The sequence below is a fragment of the Vanessa atalanta genome, chromosome 27 (genome assembly GCF_905147765.1).
Source record: "Vanessa atalanta chromosome 27, ilVanAtal1.2, whole genome shotgun sequence".
NCBI classification, from domain to species: domain Eukaryota; kingdom Metazoa; phylum Arthropoda; class Insecta; order Lepidoptera; family Nymphalidae; genus Vanessa; species Vanessa atalanta.
The window spans coordinates 1889862-1915114 of NC_061897.1; the positions used below are offsets into that span (position 1 = coordinate 1889862).

Sequence of the window (25253 nt, forward strand, 5' to 3'; positions counted from 1 at the left end):
CTACCAATGATGAAGTGAAACGTGAAAATTCTACTCCTAAAGGGGTGAAATAGGGGTTGAAAGTTTGTATGAAAGACCGTTATTTTTAAGATAGAAACATGACTATTTTTGAGATACTTATTAAAATACGTAGCGTGTCTGAATATTCTATCTCAAAGAAGTTTTAAATTATCGTAATATTTTAACTTGATCTGTAAATATATTCAACTTTCACGTGAGCAAAGTCGCGGGCAACAGCAGACATATATAAAAGAATCGATTAAATGGGTTACAAAGGGGCTACCGTTACTCCGATGCAACTTCGACTGAAACGCAACTGGATCATTGTGTTAGTAGAATAGGAAAACGGCTAAACGGCAACGATTTCGATTCGATTGCGATACGGTGAAAATTTGATTCAGCTCCTGGTAGTTAACAATTGGGTATTACTGCCACACTCACCCATTAAACCATTAACCCTCGGACGATAATATTCTGACAACCTTCAATGGAATGTTTAATATATATAATAAAATTGGAGTGTCTGTTTGTAATATTAAAATAACCGCGTTTTACTAAATGCATATGTATGTATGTATGTATACAAGGTACATATACCTAAATAACATTTTTTACAATTTTTATCTGTCTGTCTGTCTGTTTTTTCCGGCTAATCCCTGGAACGGCTGGACCGATTTTGACGGGACTTTCACTGGCAGATATCTGATGCAATAAGGAGTAACTTAGGCTACTTTTATTTCAAAATTATATGTAAAATAATAATAAAGTCATGATTTTTTATTAAATTCAAACGCGCACGAAGTTGCGGGCACAGCTAGTAGATAAATAAAAAAAAAACTGTCCCTGGTTATAAGAAGATATTTGGCTTTGATACGCTTATTCGTTGGTCATTTGCACATTCGTGTAATTTTTCAATCAAATTAAAGTATAACAAAACAATAGTTTTTGTTTTTAATTTCAGAAAGTAATAATTAATTTTTATTATGATTGTGCCCCGACTTCGTACGGATAAAGTAAGTTGTCCAAAAATTTAAGACAAATGGAGTCATCTTGGAGATAATGACTCCATTTTTCCTAATGCTATAATCATAAATGACGACCTCCGTGTCGAGTAGTGTGTACACCGGTTTTCATAGGTACGCCACTCCGAGATCCCAGGTTCGATTCCCGGCTGAGTCGATGTAGAAAAAAGTTCATTAGTTTTCTACGTTGTCTTGGGTCTGGGTGTTTGTACCGTCGTTACTTCTGATTTTCAATAACACAAGTGCTTTAGCTACTTACATTGGGATCAGAGTAATGCATGTGATGTTGTCCAATATTTAGTTATTTATATATATTTAATAAATGTATATGATAGTGTTCAGGATAATAAATAATCAGCGAAAAAAAATCTTGGTTCACTGTGATATGACATTATCCTATTTATGATACCTTGGTCATGGTGTTATGATTTAAGAAAATAAAAATTTATATAGTCTATATTGTTTTCGAATTACGAATCGCTTTGACGTATGAAAATAAATGGTATTATAATTTATTAGTGTTATCTGTTGACAACTATTTAATTTGACAGGGTTTTTAGATTAAACTTGAAACAAAAGACGACGACGCATAATATTTAAACAAGATTATAATTGATGATATTAAATAAGATGCAAGGATGTATTTTAGTGATTTTCTGATAATTGTACTACTTGTTAATCTGCTATATATATATGTCGGAGAAGCAGGATGCCGAACAGTTGGGTTCGGGGATTGATCCGACATTTGTAAGACTATGTGGGCGTTCAATGGAGATATTCACAAAATAAAACGTATTTAATATCGTCTAATCACTGTATTACTTGATTAAATAATCGTACACCACAATAATATCAAAGGATTACAATAATTCATCTCGATTAAGAGCAAAATGGGTTTGCAAGCAACCATCGCATTCGAGAAGCTTGTCAAAACATAACGACTCGCGTTGCCATGACACTTACAACTCCATTCGGGGTGACCCGCTCTTTAAAGTAAATCAGCCATCAAACATTATTGCCAACTACTCGATTCATTAATTATCCAAATCAACAACCAAAGTAACCAAGCTCCGATATATATATATATAAAAGCGAAATACCACTCACTGATTAATCACGAAATCTCAGAAACTATTAAACCTACAAACTAGAAATCTGGCAGGTAGGTTCCTTATAGGGTGTAGACACCGTAAAGAACACCAGACAGCGGATTTTAGGAAGCTCCCCTAACTCTTACAAATTTCGCGCGGGTAAATCCGCAAGAAAAGCTAGTTTCATATATAAAAATGAATTTTGATATGTATGATATAGTCTATGATGAGGATGTCGTCCTGGATTTGGGCTACGGCTAACTAGCAGAATATATTAAAGCTCACGAGTGTGTGCATAAACACAGGTGAACTCCAGAGCCGTCTCGAGCTATGTGGGTACTCAAGACCCATGAATTTGGGGCACTTTTGCTAGATATTTTTTGGTTTAATTTGGTAAATTGTTGGTTCTTCGGGCCCTCTCAGAATGGGGGCCCTGGGCACCGCCATGTGCCCTATGCTAAAGACGGTAATGGTGAACTCTCTATGCCCTCATATAATCCGATCGGACGACAAATACGACACTCACCGGAAAGAGTTTCGGTGCAGGACCAAAAATCCAGTAACATGGAATCTGTGGCCTCATTATCCACAAGACTAGCGAGGCAGTTCTTCAATACAAACGTTATATATTATTTTAAACGTCTAAAGTCTGGGTAACTATGAATATCATTCATAACAAAAAAATACTAAATTCAGCGTGTTTTTGTTCGAACAAAGTATAAATTAAGATATTGTCAGACTCGCTAATAAGACATTATAAAATAATTACTCGTAGGTATTCGTGTATTGAGCCGAGCCGAGATGGCCCAGTGGTTAGAACGCATGCGTCTTAACCGATGATTGCGGGTTCAAACCCAGGCAAGCACCACTGAATTTTCATGTGATTAATTTGTGTTTATAATTCATCTCGTGCTCGGCAGTGAAGGAAAACATCGCGAGGAAACCTGCATGTGTCTAATTTCAATGAAATTCTGTCATATGTGTATCCACTAACCCGCATTGGAGCAGCATGGTGGAATATTCTCAAAGTGAGCCAGCAGTAGGAAATTTACAGGCTGATAATGTAATGTAAAAAAATGTAATTCGTGTATCATGGTAAATTCACCGGTGTGACTTTGTACAGCTGGTACGGATCTTTACCTAGTAGATAAAAGTTATTTTTATATTTTGCGTACATGCCCAGCATCAGTATAACGATTGTTAAAAAAAAATACAAGTTTTGACAAATTAGTTATTCTGACGGTACAGTGCTGTATTGCGGTTGTAAAGTGACGGAACTTAAGCCAAATTGTAATTACAATCACACGACAATAGTTGAATAGACAATAGTTTTTATCTTAAGAAATTTTTAAAAACTTACTTATAGAAAAAGTAAACATTTTGTTGACAAATCTGACTGACAGAAATGAGAATGTTCGAATTTATTTGTAAAGTAATATTTAGGGGCCTCCACTTCTTTGTGACTTAATTTATAAAATAATATTTAGGGGGCTCCAGTCCCCTGTTGCTCCAGGGCCTTAAAATAAGACCTTTAAATCCGTCCCGTTTCTTCATAATACAATTACAGGCATACAATATAAAAAGTTTAGATCCTTTGTTTAGTCCTTCATTACACGATTCAAATTTTTTATTTAATTATTTTATTAATAACATTTTTTTATTAATTTGTCGCAAAATCCGTTGCGAATTTAAAATTAAAAGACATGTACGAGCACGTGCTGTTTCATTGGATTCGGTCTCCAGCGATCTTCGGAGGGTTAATTACAAAAATTTTCACAAAGCTGCGCTCACGATACGACTGAGCGAGAACAGGAGCTCAGTGGACTTGATGTTGTACATATTTTTATATTTTACATATTAGGGATGAAGTATATTTATAATTTATATATTTACTCACCTAATAAAAAACCTAATCATAAAACCTATATTATACAATGTAATAAATTATATATACTTATTATGTTTAGTAAAAAACATATTATAATTACCTACTTACAAAATTCTAAACTGTGACTTTTTTTTAATCTCGCTTGAAAAATGCATTACGCGTTTCCACCACATGAAGTTGAGAGGGGGGGGGGGGTGGAACGGTATCCAGGACACTCAGTGTGTCTTGTACACCGGAATACCCACTAAAAAACCAGCGATACCCTCCGTCTCCTCGGCGGGCGCAACGTTATCGCTTAACTCCTCGGGATATTTTACCCTGATCCTGATATCAACAATACTCTCTGTCAACAAGGAATTAGTGTTAACATTCTTGATGCTATTACAAGACATTTTAGGTGTTAGGGCTTTGTGCAAGCTCGTCTGGATAGGTACCACCCACTTATCGGATATTCTACCAAACAACAGTACTCAATATTGTTGTGTTCCAGATCCACTGCAACTAGAGCCACAAGGGACCTAACTTCTTAGTCCTCAAGGTTAGTGGAGCATTGGCGAACTAAGAAATACCAAATAATACTATAAAACTAAGAAATATTAAATAACAATTCAAGGATGATGGGGACCATCAGGTGGCCTATTTGGTCGTCCGCATACCTTTATCATAAAAAAATATCTTAGTAAACTGTGACTTTGTTAGTGGAATTGACATCCAAGCTAAGGATGAAATCTATGCTAATAAAAGAGTCATTATTTTGTATTACCTTATTAACTTAAATAACTATTAAACTAAAGAGCGTTTCAGAAAAGGTTTAGTGTAAAATGAAAAACACATACTAGTGTCATCGCTGGTGCAATCTACGGTTAAGGACATAATTCAAATTTGAATATGGAATATTTTTCGAATTTAACATTGTATTGATTTTAAAAAAAAATTATAGCTTTTCATAAAGGTCGTATTAGAAGTCCTTCGGATCGCCAACGGATTACGGAAGTTAAGAAATAGTGAGTGACTCTGTGTTTGAGCTGAGATAGCCCAGCGGTTAATACGTATATCTTAACCTGAATTTTCATGTGCTTAATTTTTTTTTTTTATAATTAATCTCGTTATCCAGGGAAGGCCATTGTGAGACTCACACTATTGTGGAATAAGCTCAAAATCTACTCCTCCAAGAAAATTTGACTAGCCATTTACTTTTTTTTAACACTTTAATTTTAGTGAAACTTATTAAATGTAAATAATAATGGAGTTTTCCATTCGCAGTCAATGCACAAAACCTTAACTAATTCTACACCTAAGCCTTCCCCGTGAATAATTCCGTCCACTGCTGAAAACTAGGTATATAAAATTCCATTGCGTAAGGACTTTGTTTTATAATATCTAGTGATATTCAAACATTTGTATTTAGAACAAAATATAAAAAATATATATTTTAAAAAGAGAATTATCATAACCAACTAAAATCACGTTTTTTTTTTTTCGTTAAAAAGAACGTTATCAAATAATAACTCCACGCCTCTACAGCGCAGCTCCGCCCACCTGTAACACAACGCAATTTTGAAATCCACATGCAAGCAATAAAAGAGGCCGCGAGCGGAGCTTCGCTTCACTCTTAGTTCAGTTATCGTAGACATAACTCCGCGAAAACCATTAAAAAGTTAATTAACAAGTTCCCTTTGAATACAGGTAAGATTTTGACGGCTTAATAAACGTTTAGAAATATTATATGTAGGATATAAAGTGCCGAAAAGTTTTAATGTCGATTGTCATTTTCGTTAATTTATTTCGTGTATTTAAAAATTATAATTAGCTGTGATATATTATTTTAAATTTAAATATGGTTATTCTAAAATAACGTTTCGTTGTTAAAGATGTAATAATTACTGTATAAAAATACTATAATTAAAAAAATATATATTTAAGTAAGTATTTAAAAAAAAACGAAATTAGATAACTTTTTCAAAGGTTTTTCGTTTCCAGCGATATATTTAACGTTAACATATAATATATAATAATACAACAAATAAAACTTATTTTGACGATTTATTTAAAAATAATTCAAACATTTATGATTTAAAATAACCAACAAACTAAAACATTATTCTATTATTTATAATTATTTAAAAAAAAAATTAGTTTAAAAAATAACTATATCAGTTTTTCACAATTTTACCTTAATAATAATTAATTACGTAATTTTTATTTTTACCGTCTTCAAAAATTAGGAGGTTCTCTATTTCGAATTTTATCTTCTTTTTATGTAATTTTGGGCATAACTCGTAATTGCTTTTTTGTTCCAATGCGTTTCATTTCGACCCCGTATAAATTTCGTAATGATCTGATGATGAGTATCAGAGATAGACAACCTATATTATTGCTATATGCTATGGAAGTCTTTTCATTTTTCATATGATTGTTTTATAAAATCAAATAAAAATATACTTTATTCAAGTAGGTTTTTGTAAGCACTTTTGAATTAATTCACTCAGACATTTTATAGAACTATAAATAAATATAAATATTGATAAAATTAATAAAAATTTCGTCGAGCCAATTAAAATTATTTATAATATTGCTTTTCTATCTAGTCGAAGATCGTTTAACTCAAAATAAAAAAATAAAAATATATTAGATTCATATTTGTGCAGAGCTAGGTTGTACAATTCTCAACGGTAATTCTACTGCTACAATTACCTTTGAATATTAAGGACAATTTTAAGGGCGATATTCAGTTTTAATTATGAATTACAAGGGGCATAATAACATAGACCTATTTTCATAGACAATTCCAATGACAGACTTATTTTTTTTTTACTTATTTAAATACGTATTTTTTAAAGTTGCATTTTAAGTTCCACTTGACAGCTAACTGTCATCAAAACGAATGTATCTAAGTTGTCAAAACTTGTATTTTGTTTTAACAATTGTGATATTGATGCTGGGCATGTACGCAAAATATTAAAAGCGTACTTTAATTTAATCATATTTTATAAATATTTTTTGACTAATTAATAATGATTAATATAAATTTAATGTATTTTTATCTAAGTATACTTATACTTAGATAAAAATAGACCCATGACAAACGACTTCGTTCGTCATGCTGCCTGTAATTAAATCACGCAGATCAAAAACAAACCCAATCAAAATAATAGAAAACTACATTTCAACCAATAAATAAATCTTATTATTCATTAAAATAATACTTTTTAGAAAAAACAAACACGCCTGGAAGTAGACTCGGGTTACATCACAGGACAGTAATTATTGTAAATCTGTTTATTTGAAAAGAGCAACTATGCGAGTTTTCCTGGTATCCGAAACGGTGGTAGTATTTAAATATCGACGATTCAAAAACGCTTCATTGTGAAGTTTACTACCAATACAGACTAATATAATTATGCCAGCTACCCGTCCTCATAAATAATTTCGTAATTAAATGTCATATAAAAAAATGTCATATACCTATATCGTAGGTATATGACATTTTTTAAAAGAGTTTAGCGAGATTACACGCTTACACGAGTTTTCTAAAAAAGAAATTGTGAAACAGTCAGCGGGGACTAAAAAATAAATATAGCACATAGAAAAATTTAGTCTCCTTTTAATGAAATCTACTTTTAAAGAATTAAATAAACTCTACTGCTATATATAAATTCTTTATAACGCTTGGTTCTTGGGGTAATAGTGGAAAAAATCTTTACTGAAAGCATAAAACCTCCTTTTATTGTCTCCGCTGGTGACAGAGGGTTGGTTAGTTTTTTGCCCAAAAGATCGGAATTGTTGCTAGCGTTCTTCTGTTTTTAATATTTATCTTCTATTTAAAAAAACTTCTACACATAAATAATTAAATATACTGTAAGAAATTTGAGGTATTAACAAAATCCCTACATATAATAAAACAATGTCTCCGTATGTCTCTGACTGTTTGAACGCGCTAGACTCAAAAACTATAAGAGTAATTCACGAGGAAGGTTTTAGTGTGGTACTAATTAAGGTTATGTATTAAATATCACGCTGATGAAATCTTTCCGACTGATAGATTTACTAGCGCTGCGAACCAATAGTCACATATACGTTACATTACATTAACAGCCTGTAAATTTCCCACTGCTGGGCTAAGGCCTCCTCTCTCTTTGAGGAGAAGGTTTGGAGCATAATGCGTGTTGGTGGATTCAGATGTAGCAGAATCTCGTTGAAATTAGACACATGCAGGTTTTCTCACGATGTTTTCCTTCACCGCCGAGCACGAGATGAATTATAAACACAAATTAAGCACATACAAACAGTGGTGCTTGCCTGGGTTTGAACCCGCATTCATCGGTTAAGATGGACGCGTTCTAAACACTGAGCCATCTCGGCTCCGGTTATATATGTATTACGACAAAAAAGTTTTATGTAGATCCTTATTTTACCCAAACGAAGCCGGGACGAATATCATAGAAATGACGGCTTAAGTAAAGTGAGGGCTAAAGCGATATAACTTTTAGGCGCTTTAATCTCAACTTTGACAAGCACTCGATATATGGCGAAAAACAATACCGAATTGCTGTTTTTTGATTTAAGTTACTCTCTTACAAAATTATTAATCGTATCGGTAGTAATTTCCGTGCCGTGGAAAGTATGTGAGGCCGTTCATTGTATGTTCACGACTGTTTTCAGTCGTGACGAATTCACTACCGAATTATATGAGTCAGAGACAGGACCGGACCGTAAGTTTAGGGGGCCCTGGGCTTACACTACTTAGAGGCTCACCTAAGACATATCTGTATCTGTATAACGTAGACTTGAATTAAATTAATTGAATGGGTTTGATTAATTGCAGGACTAGCAGGGCTGCAAACCTTACGATCTGTTTAATTTAATAAAGTTATGGATTCTTTCGCATTATCGTCAATTTTTTACTTTGACTTGACTTAGCTGGGGGCCCTTTAATCCACGGGGCCCTGCGTTGAAGTCCAAAAAGCCATATGGTAGATCCGGTCCTGATCAGAGATTTTATATTTTATATCATGTAGAAGGTAAGCGGATTGCCGAGTGGTCACCACTGTCCATAGACACTGGTAACCATTCAATCACCAAATAGCCACCAAACTTGGGTTTTAATATATTATGTCTCTTGTAACTGCAGTTTAATCACCCTTCAAACCGAGACACGAGAATATTAAGTACTGCTGTTTAGCGGTAGACTATGTTATGAATGAGTGTAGTAGTAACTATGCAGACGGGCTTGCACAAAGCCTTACTACTAAATAACTACAAAAAATTAAACAATCAATCTTTGAAATAGAATACGGTTACAATTTAATCCAGGATACACATTAGTGCTCCACTGCCGGCTAAAGAATAGCGTTAACCCTTGTACCCAAATTGGTGGTAGGGCTTTGTGCAAGCTCGTCTGGGTAGTTACCATCCCTCATATGTTCTACCACCAAACAGTTATGTTCACAATAATACGAAGTATTGCCGTTTGAAAGGGTGAGTGAGACAATGTATCTACAGACACAAAGGACATAACATCTCCAAAGTTGTTGGTGCATTGGTGTGATGTTAGGAATGGTTATTATTCCATACAGCGTCAATGTCTATGGACGGTGGTGACCACTTACCATCAGGTGGTCCATTTGCCGACCTATTAAATAAAAACATGTTTCACGTATTCTAGCCACTGAAACAGTACGCTTTAACAAATCTAAACACGCTATAGTGTCGCTTGGTGACAGAATATCTGATAAGATTACCATATCTAAATTAGCACAAAGCTCCTCAAACATTAATAGTAATTGTTAATAAATAAGTCACGTGTACTGTAGCGAAATATCTCCCAAAACTGTTCCGAATTGGAAATCGTCTAATCTTATCTAAATGTCATATTACGAGTTCAAATTTATTTATTATTCATAATTCATCATTTTTTTAGTGGTATCTACTAATTTTGCAAATTTGGAAATGTGTCAAAAGGTCATTGGAAATGTTATTAAAATATATATTTATTAAGTGCAAATAATTCCGAAAATGTTCTCGTATATAATATTAGGAAATATTATATACGAGAACATATATATATATACTGCGCCGACCCCAAGTAAAATTGGGATAAGGGCGGGATGATGATGATATAATATTAGGAAATAAAAAAAAGATTCGAATACTTGTTGTAGTTAAATTTATTATCTATGCGTGTAACTTCCGCACTAGTGTAATGTCTAAAATGTCTATTTATTTATTTTTTGACCAAGGTCTTCACAAAAATCCTATCCAGATTATACAATAATTTATAAAGAAAAAAAAAATCGTGAAGAGATGGGAAATTCAGACTGCCCATTAGTAAGAGATTCTCTAAACTCTTAGACTAGGGAATTTAAGATACTACATCCCTTACACTGGCAATTATACTGGATTACGAATTATAAATTCAAAACCAAGTATTTCGTTCGTGGAGTTCATATTGCTCTTTGAATAATTGCAGTATTTTTGATAGTCCTCAATTTAAATGCTACCAAATTAAATTGATGAAGATATAAGTATTTAACAGACGTGTCAGAAATTTAAATATGATGATTAATTATACTAAATTACGATCGAACCCCCATGAAGTCAGGTTCGATGCTGCGACTTTTAACCCGTTCTTTAAGCTATTTAGGGTTAAGATACAAATATATAGTATGTTTATTTGGAGGTATGATATACAGTCGTATACTATTTGCCAAAAAGGATATCGATTCTTTTGTATTAAATTAACTATACTCTATTCCAACTATAAAAGGGAAAAAGTCAAATAAACAGGGTTTGACAGCAAATTGACGCGAAATCATTGGTCGAGAGCGTGATTAATCTATAATATGCACTATGGATTCGGGAAAAAATAGCGTTTCGAACGCCCACGAATCTGTTATCGCAATTTTCGAAAAGTAAAATCAAAGTCAAAATAAGTAGTTAAGTGTTATATTATAAATAAAGATGTATTAATCATAAACTCTTAGTAGTGCATAATATAGCTGAGTTATAAGCAAATCACATGAAATACGTGAATCTAAGGTTTGTTCTTTTTTCCTATTTCCATTGGAATAGGCTATTTGTTATTTAATTGTCAGAAAATAGTATTTAAACAGTTTCTTGCTTGGTCGTATTTACAGTGGCAACTACATTCCATAATAGTGGTAAATTAAAATTTAAATAACCTCTGTGACGATTTAACACTACCCATAACAAAACTTTAATGAAGTATATTTTGAAATTATTTTTAATAATTAATTACATATTATAATTGGTATACGAAATGTCATATGGAAATTAGATATAGTTACAAGAAATATAATGGTCACATGGTACAATGAGTCAGTTAATTCTAAGAAGTTATGTCCCTTCTGCCTGTCTTTAAGCTGCGTCATCATTTCAAACTGGAACCTAATATATAGGTTACTTTACTTTTTCAATACTTTTTATTGTACCACCACGTAAATTTCAAACCAACGATAAATAAGAAATATAATTATTTACCCTAAATTTTAGTTTGGTTTACCAACTATTTTATATATAAATATATATAGTTCCAATTGGACTAATAAAATCTCATATGCTTACTAATATTTATTTATTTAAGAAAGAATAATATAGACTACAAGTGAACGTTAACTCACACTTTGACATCAATTAAAACTCTTCACACATAGACAAATTTCGACGTATAAAATAATTTAAAAATATTAGAATATAACTTTGGATACAATGAAATTTATCGCTTTTACGGTTATTTTAAGCAAATAATAATTTTATCTTTACGTTCGGTCATGGTTAGGGAATGAATTATTAAAATTGTTATAGTGATGTTATTACAGAAGACCTTTCTTCGGCTCAACGACCAAAGCATTTCAATTATTATTATAAATGAATGATTTCAAATTTTACATACATATATTTCAAATAGCTTCCAAAACATATACTTATTTTATTGTTATTATAACTTTAAAATAGTTTTTAAACTACTTCATACACAGTGCGGCGAAATTAATAAAAAACTTTATAATAATTTAAAAAAAATCGTTTGTTGACCAAATGTCTACATTAGAGAAGGCTTGGAGCTTATTCCAAGCTGTGCAAAAAAAGTCACTAACAACACGAAATGATTTTTTTCCAACTTAAACGTCATTGGATTTGTAAAATTCTGAAAATCATTTTCACCTTGTTTTTCATTTTTGGGCAGCACCAATTACAACCGTAGCCTTTTGAAACAAACTAATAAAAAACATAAGTAGTACCAAAACTTATAATTAAACAAATAAGCAAAAATAACAGTAGTCCTTATTTTTCTAAACACTGGAGACGATAATTATTATCATAATTTTTTATCTGTCACATAAATGTATTTATTTAAATAGCTCGCTAGTGTATGTAAATTCGAATTAAGAAAAAAAAATAATTCTAAAAATATAATTCCTCAATTAACATAACATTTTTTATCTGTTTAAAAATTACGTTTTTTTTAACCTTTGTCTTAAAGTATGACATTTGTGAAGAGTTTTGGCTTTCGCCGATGATCAAGAGACACTCGAGGAATGCTAATTTGGATTCGTTGGATTGTTTTCGATGGATTTGTTTTTAAATTCTTATTAATTAAATGGCAATTGTTTTTTTTTACATTCATATTTTTGTCAACGTATTTTTTTTGCTTCTGACAATTAAAGTTTTACTTTAATAGTATAAAACACAGTACAAAGTCGATTCCTATAATAAGATTTCACGTTTATTTTAGAGTAACTACTGATTTTATTGCCGATTCTTCTCGATATAATCCACTCTCCGAACCCTAACATGACGATTTAAAAGTGCTTTTACGAGCCTATTTGAAAAAAAAATATTTTCATTTAAATTTATAATAAATAACGTAAAAACTTTTACATCATATTCTCGATTACTTATTCTGAAACGGCGGTCGTGTTAATTAATTTCTAAAAGTATGGTTTCTTTGTATAACGGTATCGGGTTAATATTAAAATATATATTCTCGTGAAGAACCCAAATGCAGGGTCAACATCTACTGAAACAGATTCATCATGTTCACTGTTCACGGACTAGACGGACGGATATAGATGACAAAAAAGCGTGGAGTTAATGCTTGTTGACTTCCAGGCAGGAGACGTATCATACATATATAATTGTATTTAACTAATATGACTGTATTTTTAGATGTTGTAAAAGAGTAACTACTTAGTTTCTTACCGTAGCTTTACTTAATACAGTTTGTTAAATGACGATTCAAAGGTGCTTGTAAAAGCCTACTTGAATAAAGTATATTTTGATATATATGATGTATACGTACGATTGATTCCAGCTAAAACTCGGCCATTACCTAATTTTCATTAGATTAATTCGTATTTGTAATTCGATTTTAAGTAGTTGTACGAATTTCGTTAAAATTTACATTTAACTTTTTATTTTCCATTAAAAGGTGACTTGTAAGATTTTGGCAAAGATTGCTTTTAAAATAAACAAAGCTCAATTTGGTATACAATTCATATTTTTATTTATTTTAAAGCGAGTTAATGCTTTTCATTCGTTTAATTTGAAAGATTGTGGTTCTTTTGTTGTTAATATACGCTTTGTTAAGATGTAAAGAGTTATAAGGTAATATTTTCGTATTAAAACTCTCCGAATGGCATTAGATGTAGATTATTGGACTCTATTTAATGTAATTATCACTACATAGTATAAAATAAAGTCGCTCACCGCCGTCTGTCCCTATGTATGCTTAGATCTTTAAAATTACACAACGGATTTTGATGCGGTTTTTTTAATAAATAGACTGATTAAATAGGAAGATTTATAAGTATAATATATGCGTTTTATAGCAGATTTATGGCGGGAATTTCAAGTTCCTTGGCCGGAAAAAAATGAATCTTTATTTTTATATTTATTCTTCAATCTGAAAGTTGTAGATAGACCCTTGTACCCGTGTGATGCCGGGACGACTGCTTCGTATATAAAGATAATACTAAAAAATCAAACCAAAAGCGGTCCTGTCGCTTTCTAGAATAGATTTACGGGATTTAAATAAAGAAATTAGTCTGCGTAGTGTGATCCAAGTCTTAAACGTTGATTATAAATAAACTAAAAGCTTTCAAAAGAAATTATAAACTTTCACTGCATGCAAAGGACATGTTACCGGCGCGATATTGCTCACGTATCTCGTTATAGTGTTGCCAGCCGTGAAAACAATATCCGACGCGGTTAGAATTCCTTTGACTGACAACACTTGTGTAGTATTTAAAATTCAAACTACGAATTAGCTTTGACATTTTGAATTTGTTAATTAAAGACGAATAATTTAGAATAATTATTTTGTATATTATATTTATATTAGGAAGAGCTGAAATAACTTGATATACGATAAAACATAAACAACATTTCGTTGTTGAATTCTGGTCTATAATCTAATCCTCTCCGAAAATAAGATACACAGAGTGAACTCAAACTCAAACTCAAATTCCTTTATTAAATATAGAAGCATTACACTTTCTTATTGATGGTCAAATTAAACACTACCACCGGTTCGGAAAAAGGAACACCCTGATCTGAGAAGAACCGGCGAAAGAAACTCAGACAACTACACATGTTTTAGGCGGCCCATACATCTACAATAATATTTCAAAATATGGTTGATTGTACAATATTATTGGCAGTGTAGGGATAATATTGAAAAAATACGCAATTAATGAACAGAAGTTTGAGCGATCTTGAATTTTATTGCGCAATATTAATTTTTTGTATTGTGTAGGGTTAGTTTTGCGCAATATTTTAAAAACATTAATATGTATTTAAAATATTGACGTGAATAGTTTGTCAATCTCATTGCTAAATATTATTGAACGTTTGGATTCAAAGAGCGTATTCAATTTTATAGTAGAATAAAAATATTGTGCAAAAGTATTGTATGCCATGTATGTAGCCAAAACAAAATACAGCCGTAGCGAAATCTGTTGTGTGAAATGGATAAAGATTTAATTTGCGAAATTTGACCTCCAAAATTAACAGCCCACAAATGCCTCTCTACTGGACAAGTGTCATTAATCCTATTACCATAACATGATGGTTACATTTCTAAAGCTCGAATCACACACATGTCCAAGTTACATGAATATTTGTAAAAAATTGAACTTCCCCTAAATGCCACGCCTCCCCACACCCGGGCAAAGTCTGACTCCTATTTATGAGAATGTTAAGCCTGTAAAGCTTAAATCCTATTTACCGTAACAATCACGCTGGATTGATATAGAGGTAGGGAACGACCAAAGAAACGATGGATGGATTGTGTGAAAGACGATATGGTTAGAAGGAATGTTACTTGTGAGATGACGTCCGGCAGAGAAGTATGGAAGAAGAAGACACTCTGCGCCGACCCCAAGTAAAATTTTGATAAGGGCAGGAGGATGATGATTTTCCATTAAAAGGTAACTTAAGAAGAATTAAGATTTTTGCAAAGATTGCTTTTAAAATAAAAAAAGTTCACTTAGGTATAATTTTTTTTTTTTTTTATTTCCTATGAATGACCCACGCGTCCAAGTTACATGAACATTTGTAAAATATTGAATTTGCCAAAAATGCCACGCCATCCCGCACCTGGGCAAAGTCTGACTCGTATTTATGAGAAAGTTAAGCCTCTAAAGCTTAAATCCTATTTACCGTAACAATCACGTTAGCTATCAAAAACACTCTGTGATCTTTAATTAGGTAATTGTCTAAATCGTTAATTACAATTTACAAGTATCGTAAAAGATTAAACGGCTTAAGTAACTAAAGTGCTTTTACGTCTTACGTTCCGAATACGTAAAATGTTCCAATTGTAAGGATACTCTGTGGTATTGAAACCTTTTTAAAAATATATATTTTTTAAAAAGGATCAATTCCGTGAATTAGTAAAAAAAAAAATTGTAAGAAATTTAAGCTGAGATCTTTAATGTTAATTTATTACTTTTGCCTGTTTGTAGGTATAAAAAAAAAAAAAAAACTGAAAATATCCTTCGGGAGATAATAAAAAATAAATTTAGGTATTTAATAACCAGCAGTATGTGTATCACACACGTGATATGTTGACAACCGACTTACAGTGAAACTCGAATCCTTTAAATTTTATAATTTATATAGACAATTTTTTTTTTTCGTATATAACATTTGACAACTGTCATATGATGGTAATGTTCTTAGGTGAGTTTCGAATTTATTCTTACAGAATACCTCAACTGTCATTACAAACGAATCATCATGATCTCTTTGAAAAAATAATTATTCCTAAACTGGACCAAAAATTAATACAGGATCTATTATTTTTTAGTCCCACCCTTTGATCCAATTGCCCATCCGCCTACCCATATCATAAATTAATTTTATAAATCTTCTCTACCTCGGAATTCAGATAGAGAAGAACCGGTAAGAAACTCAGTAAATACTTCTGAATTAAAAAAAAAACTACGTGTATGCCATATCATTATGTACAAATATTTTTATGAAACCTGTATGAACTATTTTTAACCATCGATGGTTCTAATTTTAACTTTTAATTAAAAGGAATACCTACCAACGAGTGTGCGTAATCATCCCTTCGGATGCTGTATTGAAGATCATTGAAGGGATAAATGAGCTAGGTATTTAAGATTAAACGCTAACCCATTGATCGCCATGGCTATTGTTCGATTTTAGTTTCCATGATAAGGATTAATGTTTTCTATATGACGTTTTAATTTAAAACAAAAAACGACTTAAGTGGTTTTATTTATTTACTTTTGAATTATTTGATAATATTGAATTAAAAGTAAAACAAATCAAATCAAAATATACTTTATTCAAGTAGGCTTTTACGAGCACTTTTGAATCGCCATTTAACAAACTATATTACGGGAAGCAACCACCGGTTCAGAATGCAGATTCTACCGAGAAGAACCGGCAGACACCCAGTAGTTAAACTCTTTTTCAACAAAAAGTGTAATTTCCCACTACTGGGCTTGAGGTAGCCTTTGAGGAGAAGGTTTGAAGCATATTCCACCACGCTGCGCCAGTGCGGGTTGGTGGAATACAAATGTGGCAGAATTTCGTTGAAATTAGACATATGCAGGTTTCCTCACGATGTTTTTCTTCACCGCCGAAAATTCAGTGGTGTTTGCCTTGGTTTGAACCCGAAATCATCGGTTAAGATGCACGTTTTCTAGCCACTGGGCCGTCTCGACTCTCTCTTTTGTAGTGCCACACTCTATCTAGATATATAAAGTCAAAGTCAAAGTCAAAAATCTTTATTCAATATATAAGTGTTTACACTTGCTTATTGATTGTCAAAAATCTACCACCGGTTCGGAATTTAGCACCTCAGACCTGAGAAGAACCGGCGAAAGAAACTCAGCGGGATATATTTTTTTATTTTTTTTAACCATTTTCCATGTACAATGAAAATTATATTTTAGTTATTTGAAACAGCCTGGAGGCGATCATTTCATTCCCAAGGTGTGCAGTCAACTAAAAAGTCATTAGTGTTGTAATATCCTTTAGCACACAAACGCTCTTTAACGATTCTTTTAAATTTTATAATTGAATAATTTTGAACGTTTTCTGGGATCCTGTTGTAAAAACGTATACATTGCCCCAAAAAAGAGTTACTAACCCTGTGTAATCGGGTACTTGGAGTAACAAGTTTATTCTTGTTCCTAGTGTTAACAGAATGTACGTCACAATTTCTGGGAAAATCATTTATGTTTTTCCGTACATACATAACATTATCAAAAACAAATTGAGAAGCGACAGTCATTATTTTAATTTCTTTAAATTTACCTCTTAACGAATCTTTTAGGCCCAGGTTATAAATTGCACGAATAGCCCTCTTCTGCAGTACAAAAATAGTATTAATGTCAGCTGCATTACCCCAGAGTAGGATGCCATACGACATTATACTATGGAAATAACTGAAGTACACTAGCCGAGCCGTATCCACATCAGTCAAAAGTCTAATTTTTTTTACCGCATAGGCTGCAGAGCTGAGTCTATTCGCCAATTTATTTATAAGAAAGGCAAATTCTTTTAACCGATACAGCACTCATTTCAATTATAAAAGAAACGAAAATTTAAACGAAGAAAAAAAACACAATTGCGTACAATATCGTCATGGGCCTAAACAAAATGTACTTTTGCTAACTATTATAACAATTTAAGCCCTATCACGATCAGAACCTCTGATAAAGATATAGATAATTTAATACATACTTCAAATAAATGAATCAGAAGAATCAACCCTTTTATGGCATTTTAAAATCAGGATTTATTGAACAAATTACATTGTTAACACAAAGTGACCGCCATGTTTGTTTTGCTCTCATTAACCCGCAAGATATTTATGGCATGAAGGTAAACTAATTTGCGTGATGCGTTTACATTTTGTAGTGAGTGCTTTGTGCATTGTAAAATGATTCAGAATATGAAAATATTTCGAAAAATGTTATTATCTATTGCGGTAAAGTTTCTGACGTTTGTTTTTTTTTTATAATTTTCGTATGGCATTGAATACAATTTATACTGCCCATTTTGGTTTGATAGAAAGTTCATGAAACGTTTTTTAATATAATTTACAGTGCTTTATAAATTTTTTGATACAAAAATAGACATAAAACACAATAAAAACAATTAACTCATCTAATTGAACCGCAGATCTTTACTTTTTTTTATAATTATTTAATATATTTTGTAACAAATTCTATAGACAAAGACAATTTTACTACTTATCAACGGTTTTTTTTTTAAATGTAATTCTAACAATTATTATGTAACCAACCCACACTGGAAACAGCGTGGTGTTATTTCACCTTTGGCACTTATAAACAAAAACCAAACCTTTACCAATACTTAATGGCCGTCTGTTTACTTTCTCTTCAAGTTCATATTAATCTTAGTAACTAATATTTAAAAAAAAATGCAATATTTTTTTTAAACAATCTTATTAAAATCATAAGTTATTATTTAATGAAGTAGGTCGTATAAGGATTTTTGATTTGCAAGACTAGATTAAATTCAAAGCTTCGGGTTCAAAATGTATATTCTACCAAAAACCGGCAAGACAATCGTATCGATTTTAAAAATAAATCTTAATTAAATATGTACCTAATCTTGTGTGATTAAAATTCAAATAAAGAACAATCAAAATTAATCTACAAAATACAAATAGCTTAAAAACAATTTTCATATAAATTGCAACCTATAAATATATTTTTTCCAATAAATCGCATTCAGCTAATATAGCTGGTCCGCCATTATTGCCTCGTAAATCAGTTCACAATATAAGATAGTTTACCTTTTAGAAAATATTGTTTGCTTTTTTTCTATTCTGTTCATCGGTTTTTAAATATTTTTATTCTGTTACGAAATTAAATTACAATATTAATGCTGCTTTTAACTTTTTTTTTTTATTTGGTTTTTTTAAATACGCAATGGTGCTTCAAAAAGGTTTGATATTGTGACTAAATAAAAATTATTTTAATTTAATCACACATTCATTCTAAGGCATATTTACAGTTTATTAATTAAGAAATATCTTAACATAGGTATATTTTTAATTAAATTAAATAATTGAAATCATTATTCAAAATGTATTGATACTGAATTAGTTAATCGAATTGTCTCTGTGTTTAAATATTCATGATTTATTATTAAAAGGGTCTCTTGTCTTACATTATCATAAAAGATTCCAGAAATTTATGAGATTGTACAGAATGATTATTAATAAAGGCGTAGTGTTACATAGAATTGATTGTGTTTTTTTTTTTTTTTATTTAAAATAAGTAGGCAACTGCCCGATGTCAAGTGATCACAGTCACTCATAGACAATGCTACTATAAGAAATAGTAACCATCCCTTACATCAACCTTGCACCACAAACCTTGGGAGTTTGTTGTGGCTTACCCACTTTTCAAGCGGGAATACGTGTGAGGAATGGATGGCGCTTTGACTGCCTCGTTGGTCTAGTGGCTATTTATGTGGCCACAGCTCCCGAGGGGTTCAGGGTTTTTCTATAGAATTTCTCAATACCAATTCAGAGTCTGTATGTTGTAAGTATGTATACTCCCGTATCTCGGGAAGTACGTTAATCCTTTGGTCCTGCGCCTGAACACTCTCTATTGGATTACCGGACTGATGATCAGTGACATAACTATCGTAGGGCCAGGTGGTGCAGTGCACTAGGGCCCCGGAGTTCAGACCCTCTAACCTAAGCTTTGAAAAGAGTGGGTCAGCCAACTCGCGGGCTCCTGAAGATAAAAAACCTCGACCCTGCTCACAAGATTTTTTTCCCCTATCCTACCTATCCTATTTATATGTGTTTACGCACAGACTTGTGCATTATATCTTGCGTAGTTGACTGGTCTTCTTTGAGCGGCGGTTAAGCCTTGGTTGTAACCGTCAGAACGCCATCACCACCTACTCGGGCTTGTACAAAGCCCTACCACTAAGTATCGTTGTATATTTTGGTACGACTGTTTATATTCCCCGATATAAAAATTAAACATATTAATATAAAAATATGGCGTCTTCATATACACATATCTGATTATATACAAAAGTAACCGATTTAGGTCTACTATCGATTATCCACTTAAAAACTAATATAGGGATTTCAACTCTCTGATATCGATAAGGAACATCGATAAATACTATAAGTCGATACTACGAATTTACTACATTTATTTAACGCAAATAAGCAATCATGGCAGTGGTATTATAAAAAAAACTTTTCACGTTGTTGGTTTTTAGATTTAAAGACTAGCTTAAAGGCTGGCTGAATACGTAATGTTATGTACACTTTTTCCGCCAATCCGCCGAGCGTTGGAGATGTGTGGTGGAATGAGCTACAAAACTTCTCTAAAGACCTTAGCCCAGTGCGGTATTTTCAAGCTATTAAATTATGTACTAAAATATATTTCATCCCTTACGAATTACTTTTTCTCGTACTCTTAATATTGAAGCGTTTGAACTTCTAGGCCGTCGTAATTGTGTTCAATTCCATATTTATAAAACAACTAATAAACATCAATTAGGCCTTCGTATACCTACTACAGAATGCAGTGGCGTAGCTAGGTGGGTAAGGGCCCCGGTGCATAGAAAAAGAATCGGGCCCTCACCCCCTCTTTAACGTATATTGGCATTCAAAATTATAGATAGTAATAAGAATGGGATACAGGATACAGTGAGTTGAACATATCATTAGTAAGTTAAATCCATACTTCATCTCTATTCAAAGCTCTTTTCATAGCTTAGGTTAGAGGGCCCCAGAGCTCAGGGGCCCTGGTGCACTGCACCACCTGGCCCTACGATAGCTACGCCACTGACAGAATGTCATTATAGGTAGACAAAGTTCATAGCTTTTTGTCATTAGACAATACAAACCGCTATATGTCCCTCCATTTTAAATCTGTAATATCTTCGAAAATATTCATTTAAATTCCATGCTATAAAGGGATACAGGGGATCTACATGAAATGTACAATGTATTTAAGGTACTTAATTGGATAAAATATTTATATACATTATTTTGATCTATCTTGTAGGCTACAGCCAGAGTTTGCAATGTAAGCGCAAAAAATGTGTTTATTTACGACATCACATTAGAAACCTCTAAAATTAGTTTCTCTACTATATTGTGCATGTATTATACATATAAACCTTCCTCTTGAATCATTCTATATACTAAAGAAACTGTATCAATATCTGTGGCGTAGTTTGTAAGATCTAAGCATACACAGTGACAGACAGAGAGCGGGAAGCGACTTTGTTTTATACAATGTAATGATTTAATTTTGTTTTGTATCCTTTCAATCGACGAAAATCAATTTTAGTCGTTCTAAGGCCCTTGTCTTAACGGACCTATAGCTCATTTTATACACAGGACGAGTACTGTCAAATAAACAATTTTAACAATATCGTTAGTCGAGATCTTGAATAGATACTATTTCGCGTATTTAGGAATGATATGATACAATGGTTTGGCGAAAAAATCGTTTTAAATATTTGTAAGTATAATTAAACTGGATGTATGTATGTAGTTAAGTGGAATATTATTGTATTATACATAATGATATATTAATCAAGATCGGTTTGTATTATATAAAATATCTTTATATATTTTTTAGCAGAGCTATTAGGAATATGTATATCTAAGGTTTGTTCTTAGATAATTTATATATCTCGATACATTCTCTACACCACAAAGGAACTAAAAAAAAGTCTACTTTATTATCTTGGTGTGCGTTACAGCTACGCTTGACATTCGTCAAACGTCATACTTTATTAGTGTGCGTGTACTGTTGCCAGTCAGTCTATCTAGGCATATAAATGATCTAAGCTTTTGTTTATATACATTTCAACTTCGATTGTAGTATTGTATTTTTAGCACACAGAAGTTTTTATTAGACTAAAAAAATATAAAAATAAAATACTATGCGTCTAGTAAGCCACTCCTCCAGAATACGAGGATTTATTTTTGAACTCTATTTAAAATGTTTTAAATGTTTTATTACACAGCAAAGATGCGCGCCCTCCTGTCCGCCATTTTGCTGCTGTCGGCCATCTTGCTGTGCGCGTCGCAGGCTCAGTATCCGCGACCACGTCGTCCCGAACGATTTGATACCGCAGAACAAATCTCCAACTATTTAAAGGAGTTACAGGAATATTATTCTGTTCATGGTAGAGGACGGTAAGATAACTTTAATAGCAAATTTAATCAATCAAGTTGATTGATATAAAAATATTGAATTTCATCATTTAAATAAACTAATTTTTATTAAGCTTTTATCCTAGACCATTAATCTTTCACGAAGCAGTACAGCTTTTCGATACTAGATGGCGTACTTACACTAAGTTCTTTAAGATTTATCCAATCCATGCTAGATGGTATCAAAAAAACATGTGCTAATATCAATTTTATGTTTTGATTTATGTAATTTTGGAATATCATCAATTATATTTAAAAAAAAAACTCATATTTTTTATTTACATGCAGTTTACATTCATTTGAAACCGACATACATTAAACATTAATTTATATAAATAATTATTATTACAGGTACGGAAAGAGACAAATGCATATAGCCGATGCATCTGTGATCTTCAGAGAAATGCCATTCTTCGAAAACAATTTGAACGACGACGCCATGTTTAAAAACCTCGGATACAAGTAAAATTACAACATTTCCCGCCAATGACTATCAAACAACGACCCAGACGGTCATAATGTTATTTTATCTGTGACTTCAAAAATTATCATTGAAATGTAAATATTTATTTGAATCCTATAATTAATAAAATAATAAATTAGCCAAAAATATGCCAAATTATAAAATAAGCTTCTAACCATTCATTTTCTTTTATTATTTTGTCTGTTTAAATAAAAATTCAACGATCTAGTCAAACGAATGTATATCCGTCTATATTCTAGTCAATTATCGTTCCTTTTTAATTAAATCCTAGTAATATTTTCAGGCTGGGTGAAAATTATTATTAGGATTTTAACACTTGACTGTTTAAATATTAATTTTATGTTTATTATGACGTTAATGGTGTAGTTAATAAAGCATTATAACCTAAAATTGAGTTTCTTAATTCATTTGTTTGATTATCAGTTTCCTAGCACACCCATTCTTAAAAACAAAATGGCGGGTAAATTTATTTTTCAACCTATTTTTTAGTAAAAAAAAATATTGAGATGGTTTTTAAAATGCTATTTATGCTAAATTTACTGAAAGATAATTGTTATTATTTTTTGAATTACTAAATTAAAAATAAAATGATTAACGAAATGTACACGATTTACGAATGTATCTAAGCAAACATAATAAAAGTACCTAATATTATAATTTTTTTAACCTTGACATTATTTAACTTATTTGAAGCAACGATCAATCTTTTTACAGACTATGTACAATTTAATATTATCAAGAATAAATAAGTTATTAGTTAAGAAAGTCGCGTTTATTATATAAGTGTTCCGTAGTTACGTTACTTGCTTCCGATATATTTATGAATGAATAATTAAATAAAGAAAGAATAGCTTTAGATTATCGCTTTGTTTCATTTTTTTTTTAAATAAGATTTTTTGTATATGTTTAATAAACTGGCCAGAATTATTTTGTACCAGCAACAAAACAATTACGATTTCTTGCGTTAAGTCATACAGGCAAAAGTACAGGCTTAAAATTTCCATTTCATATTTTATAAAGTAGGTGCTAAGATACTATATTTTGGAAATTTCAACTTCTTTTGTAGCAAATTTTTTATGCTATAGGTAGACTGGTGAAATGGGCCACATAGTCATTGGAACAAATATTAACCAGTCCTGATATCAGCAATGCCAACTACCTTAAAACTAAAATGTTATGTCCCTTACGACTGTAGTAGCACTCGCTCACTCAGCCTTCAAACTGAAACACAAAATTACAAAGTACTGCTGTTTGGCGGTTATGCTGAATAGGTGGTACCTCCAGACACACACAGCAAATATATAACCACAAAATAAACATTGAAAACTAAGTTCCTGGATGTTCCTTATCTTTTATTATGTTTTTATGTTAAGATTAAATAGGAACTAATAAAAAAGGAATTTGAATTATTAATCAGTAATTATAGAACAAAAAAATTGCGTATGTAGCCAAACAGGTTTAAATTTCGTAATAACCTCCTTAGAACCATCTATTGTTGTTGTCGTATCGTTTGAGAGGGTAAATGCTAAATTAAATGTACTAACTATTTATATCATTATTAAAACAATTCTTAAAATTTCTGATCATAAATATTTCTTGAATTTTTTTTTATAGCTTTAATTAAAGTGTAGATAAAGACAATAAATAATAATAATATAATATTTGGTTATATAATTCTTTATATAACCTAACGATCCCTAAATTGTGAAAATCAAGAACTTATTTACTTGAATGAAAACAAAAAAATACAATAGATTTAATATTAATAAACTAATTTGAAATTTATGTAAATATGATTTAAGTTTATATTTCCTTGATAAAGAAAATATTTGTGTAATCGAAGCTAAATGGATTACAAACATACTGCGCGCGCATCTACGAAGTTCTTCCAGTAGGTTCTTTTCAGTCGACAGATTGGTATTCATATAACAATTAAGGTTTTGTTCAAAAAACATATTGTTATTAATAATTCATATAAAAAACATAAACAAATAAGAAAATATGTTTAAGAAATATACGTAATAACAACATTTTA

General features: G+C 31.6%; 1 protein-coding gene across 1 annotated transcript; it reads left to right on the forward strand.

Moving 5' to 3' along the window:
* Positions 1 to 5636: 5636 nt before the first annotated feature.
* LOC125074317 (pro-neuropeptide Y-like) lies at positions 5637 to 23375 on the forward strand. Its single transcript, XM_047685613.1, has 3 exons — positions 5637 to 5687; positions 22545 to 22716; positions 23086 to 23375. The coding sequence occupies exons 2-3, from the start codon at positions 22550 to 22552 to the stop codon at positions 23198 to 23200; spliced, it is 282 nt and encodes a 93-aa protein (XP_047541569.1). The 5' UTR covers positions 5637 to 5687; positions 22545 to 22549; the 3' UTR covers positions 23201 to 23375.
* Positions 23376 to 25253: the final 1878 nt, after the last annotated feature.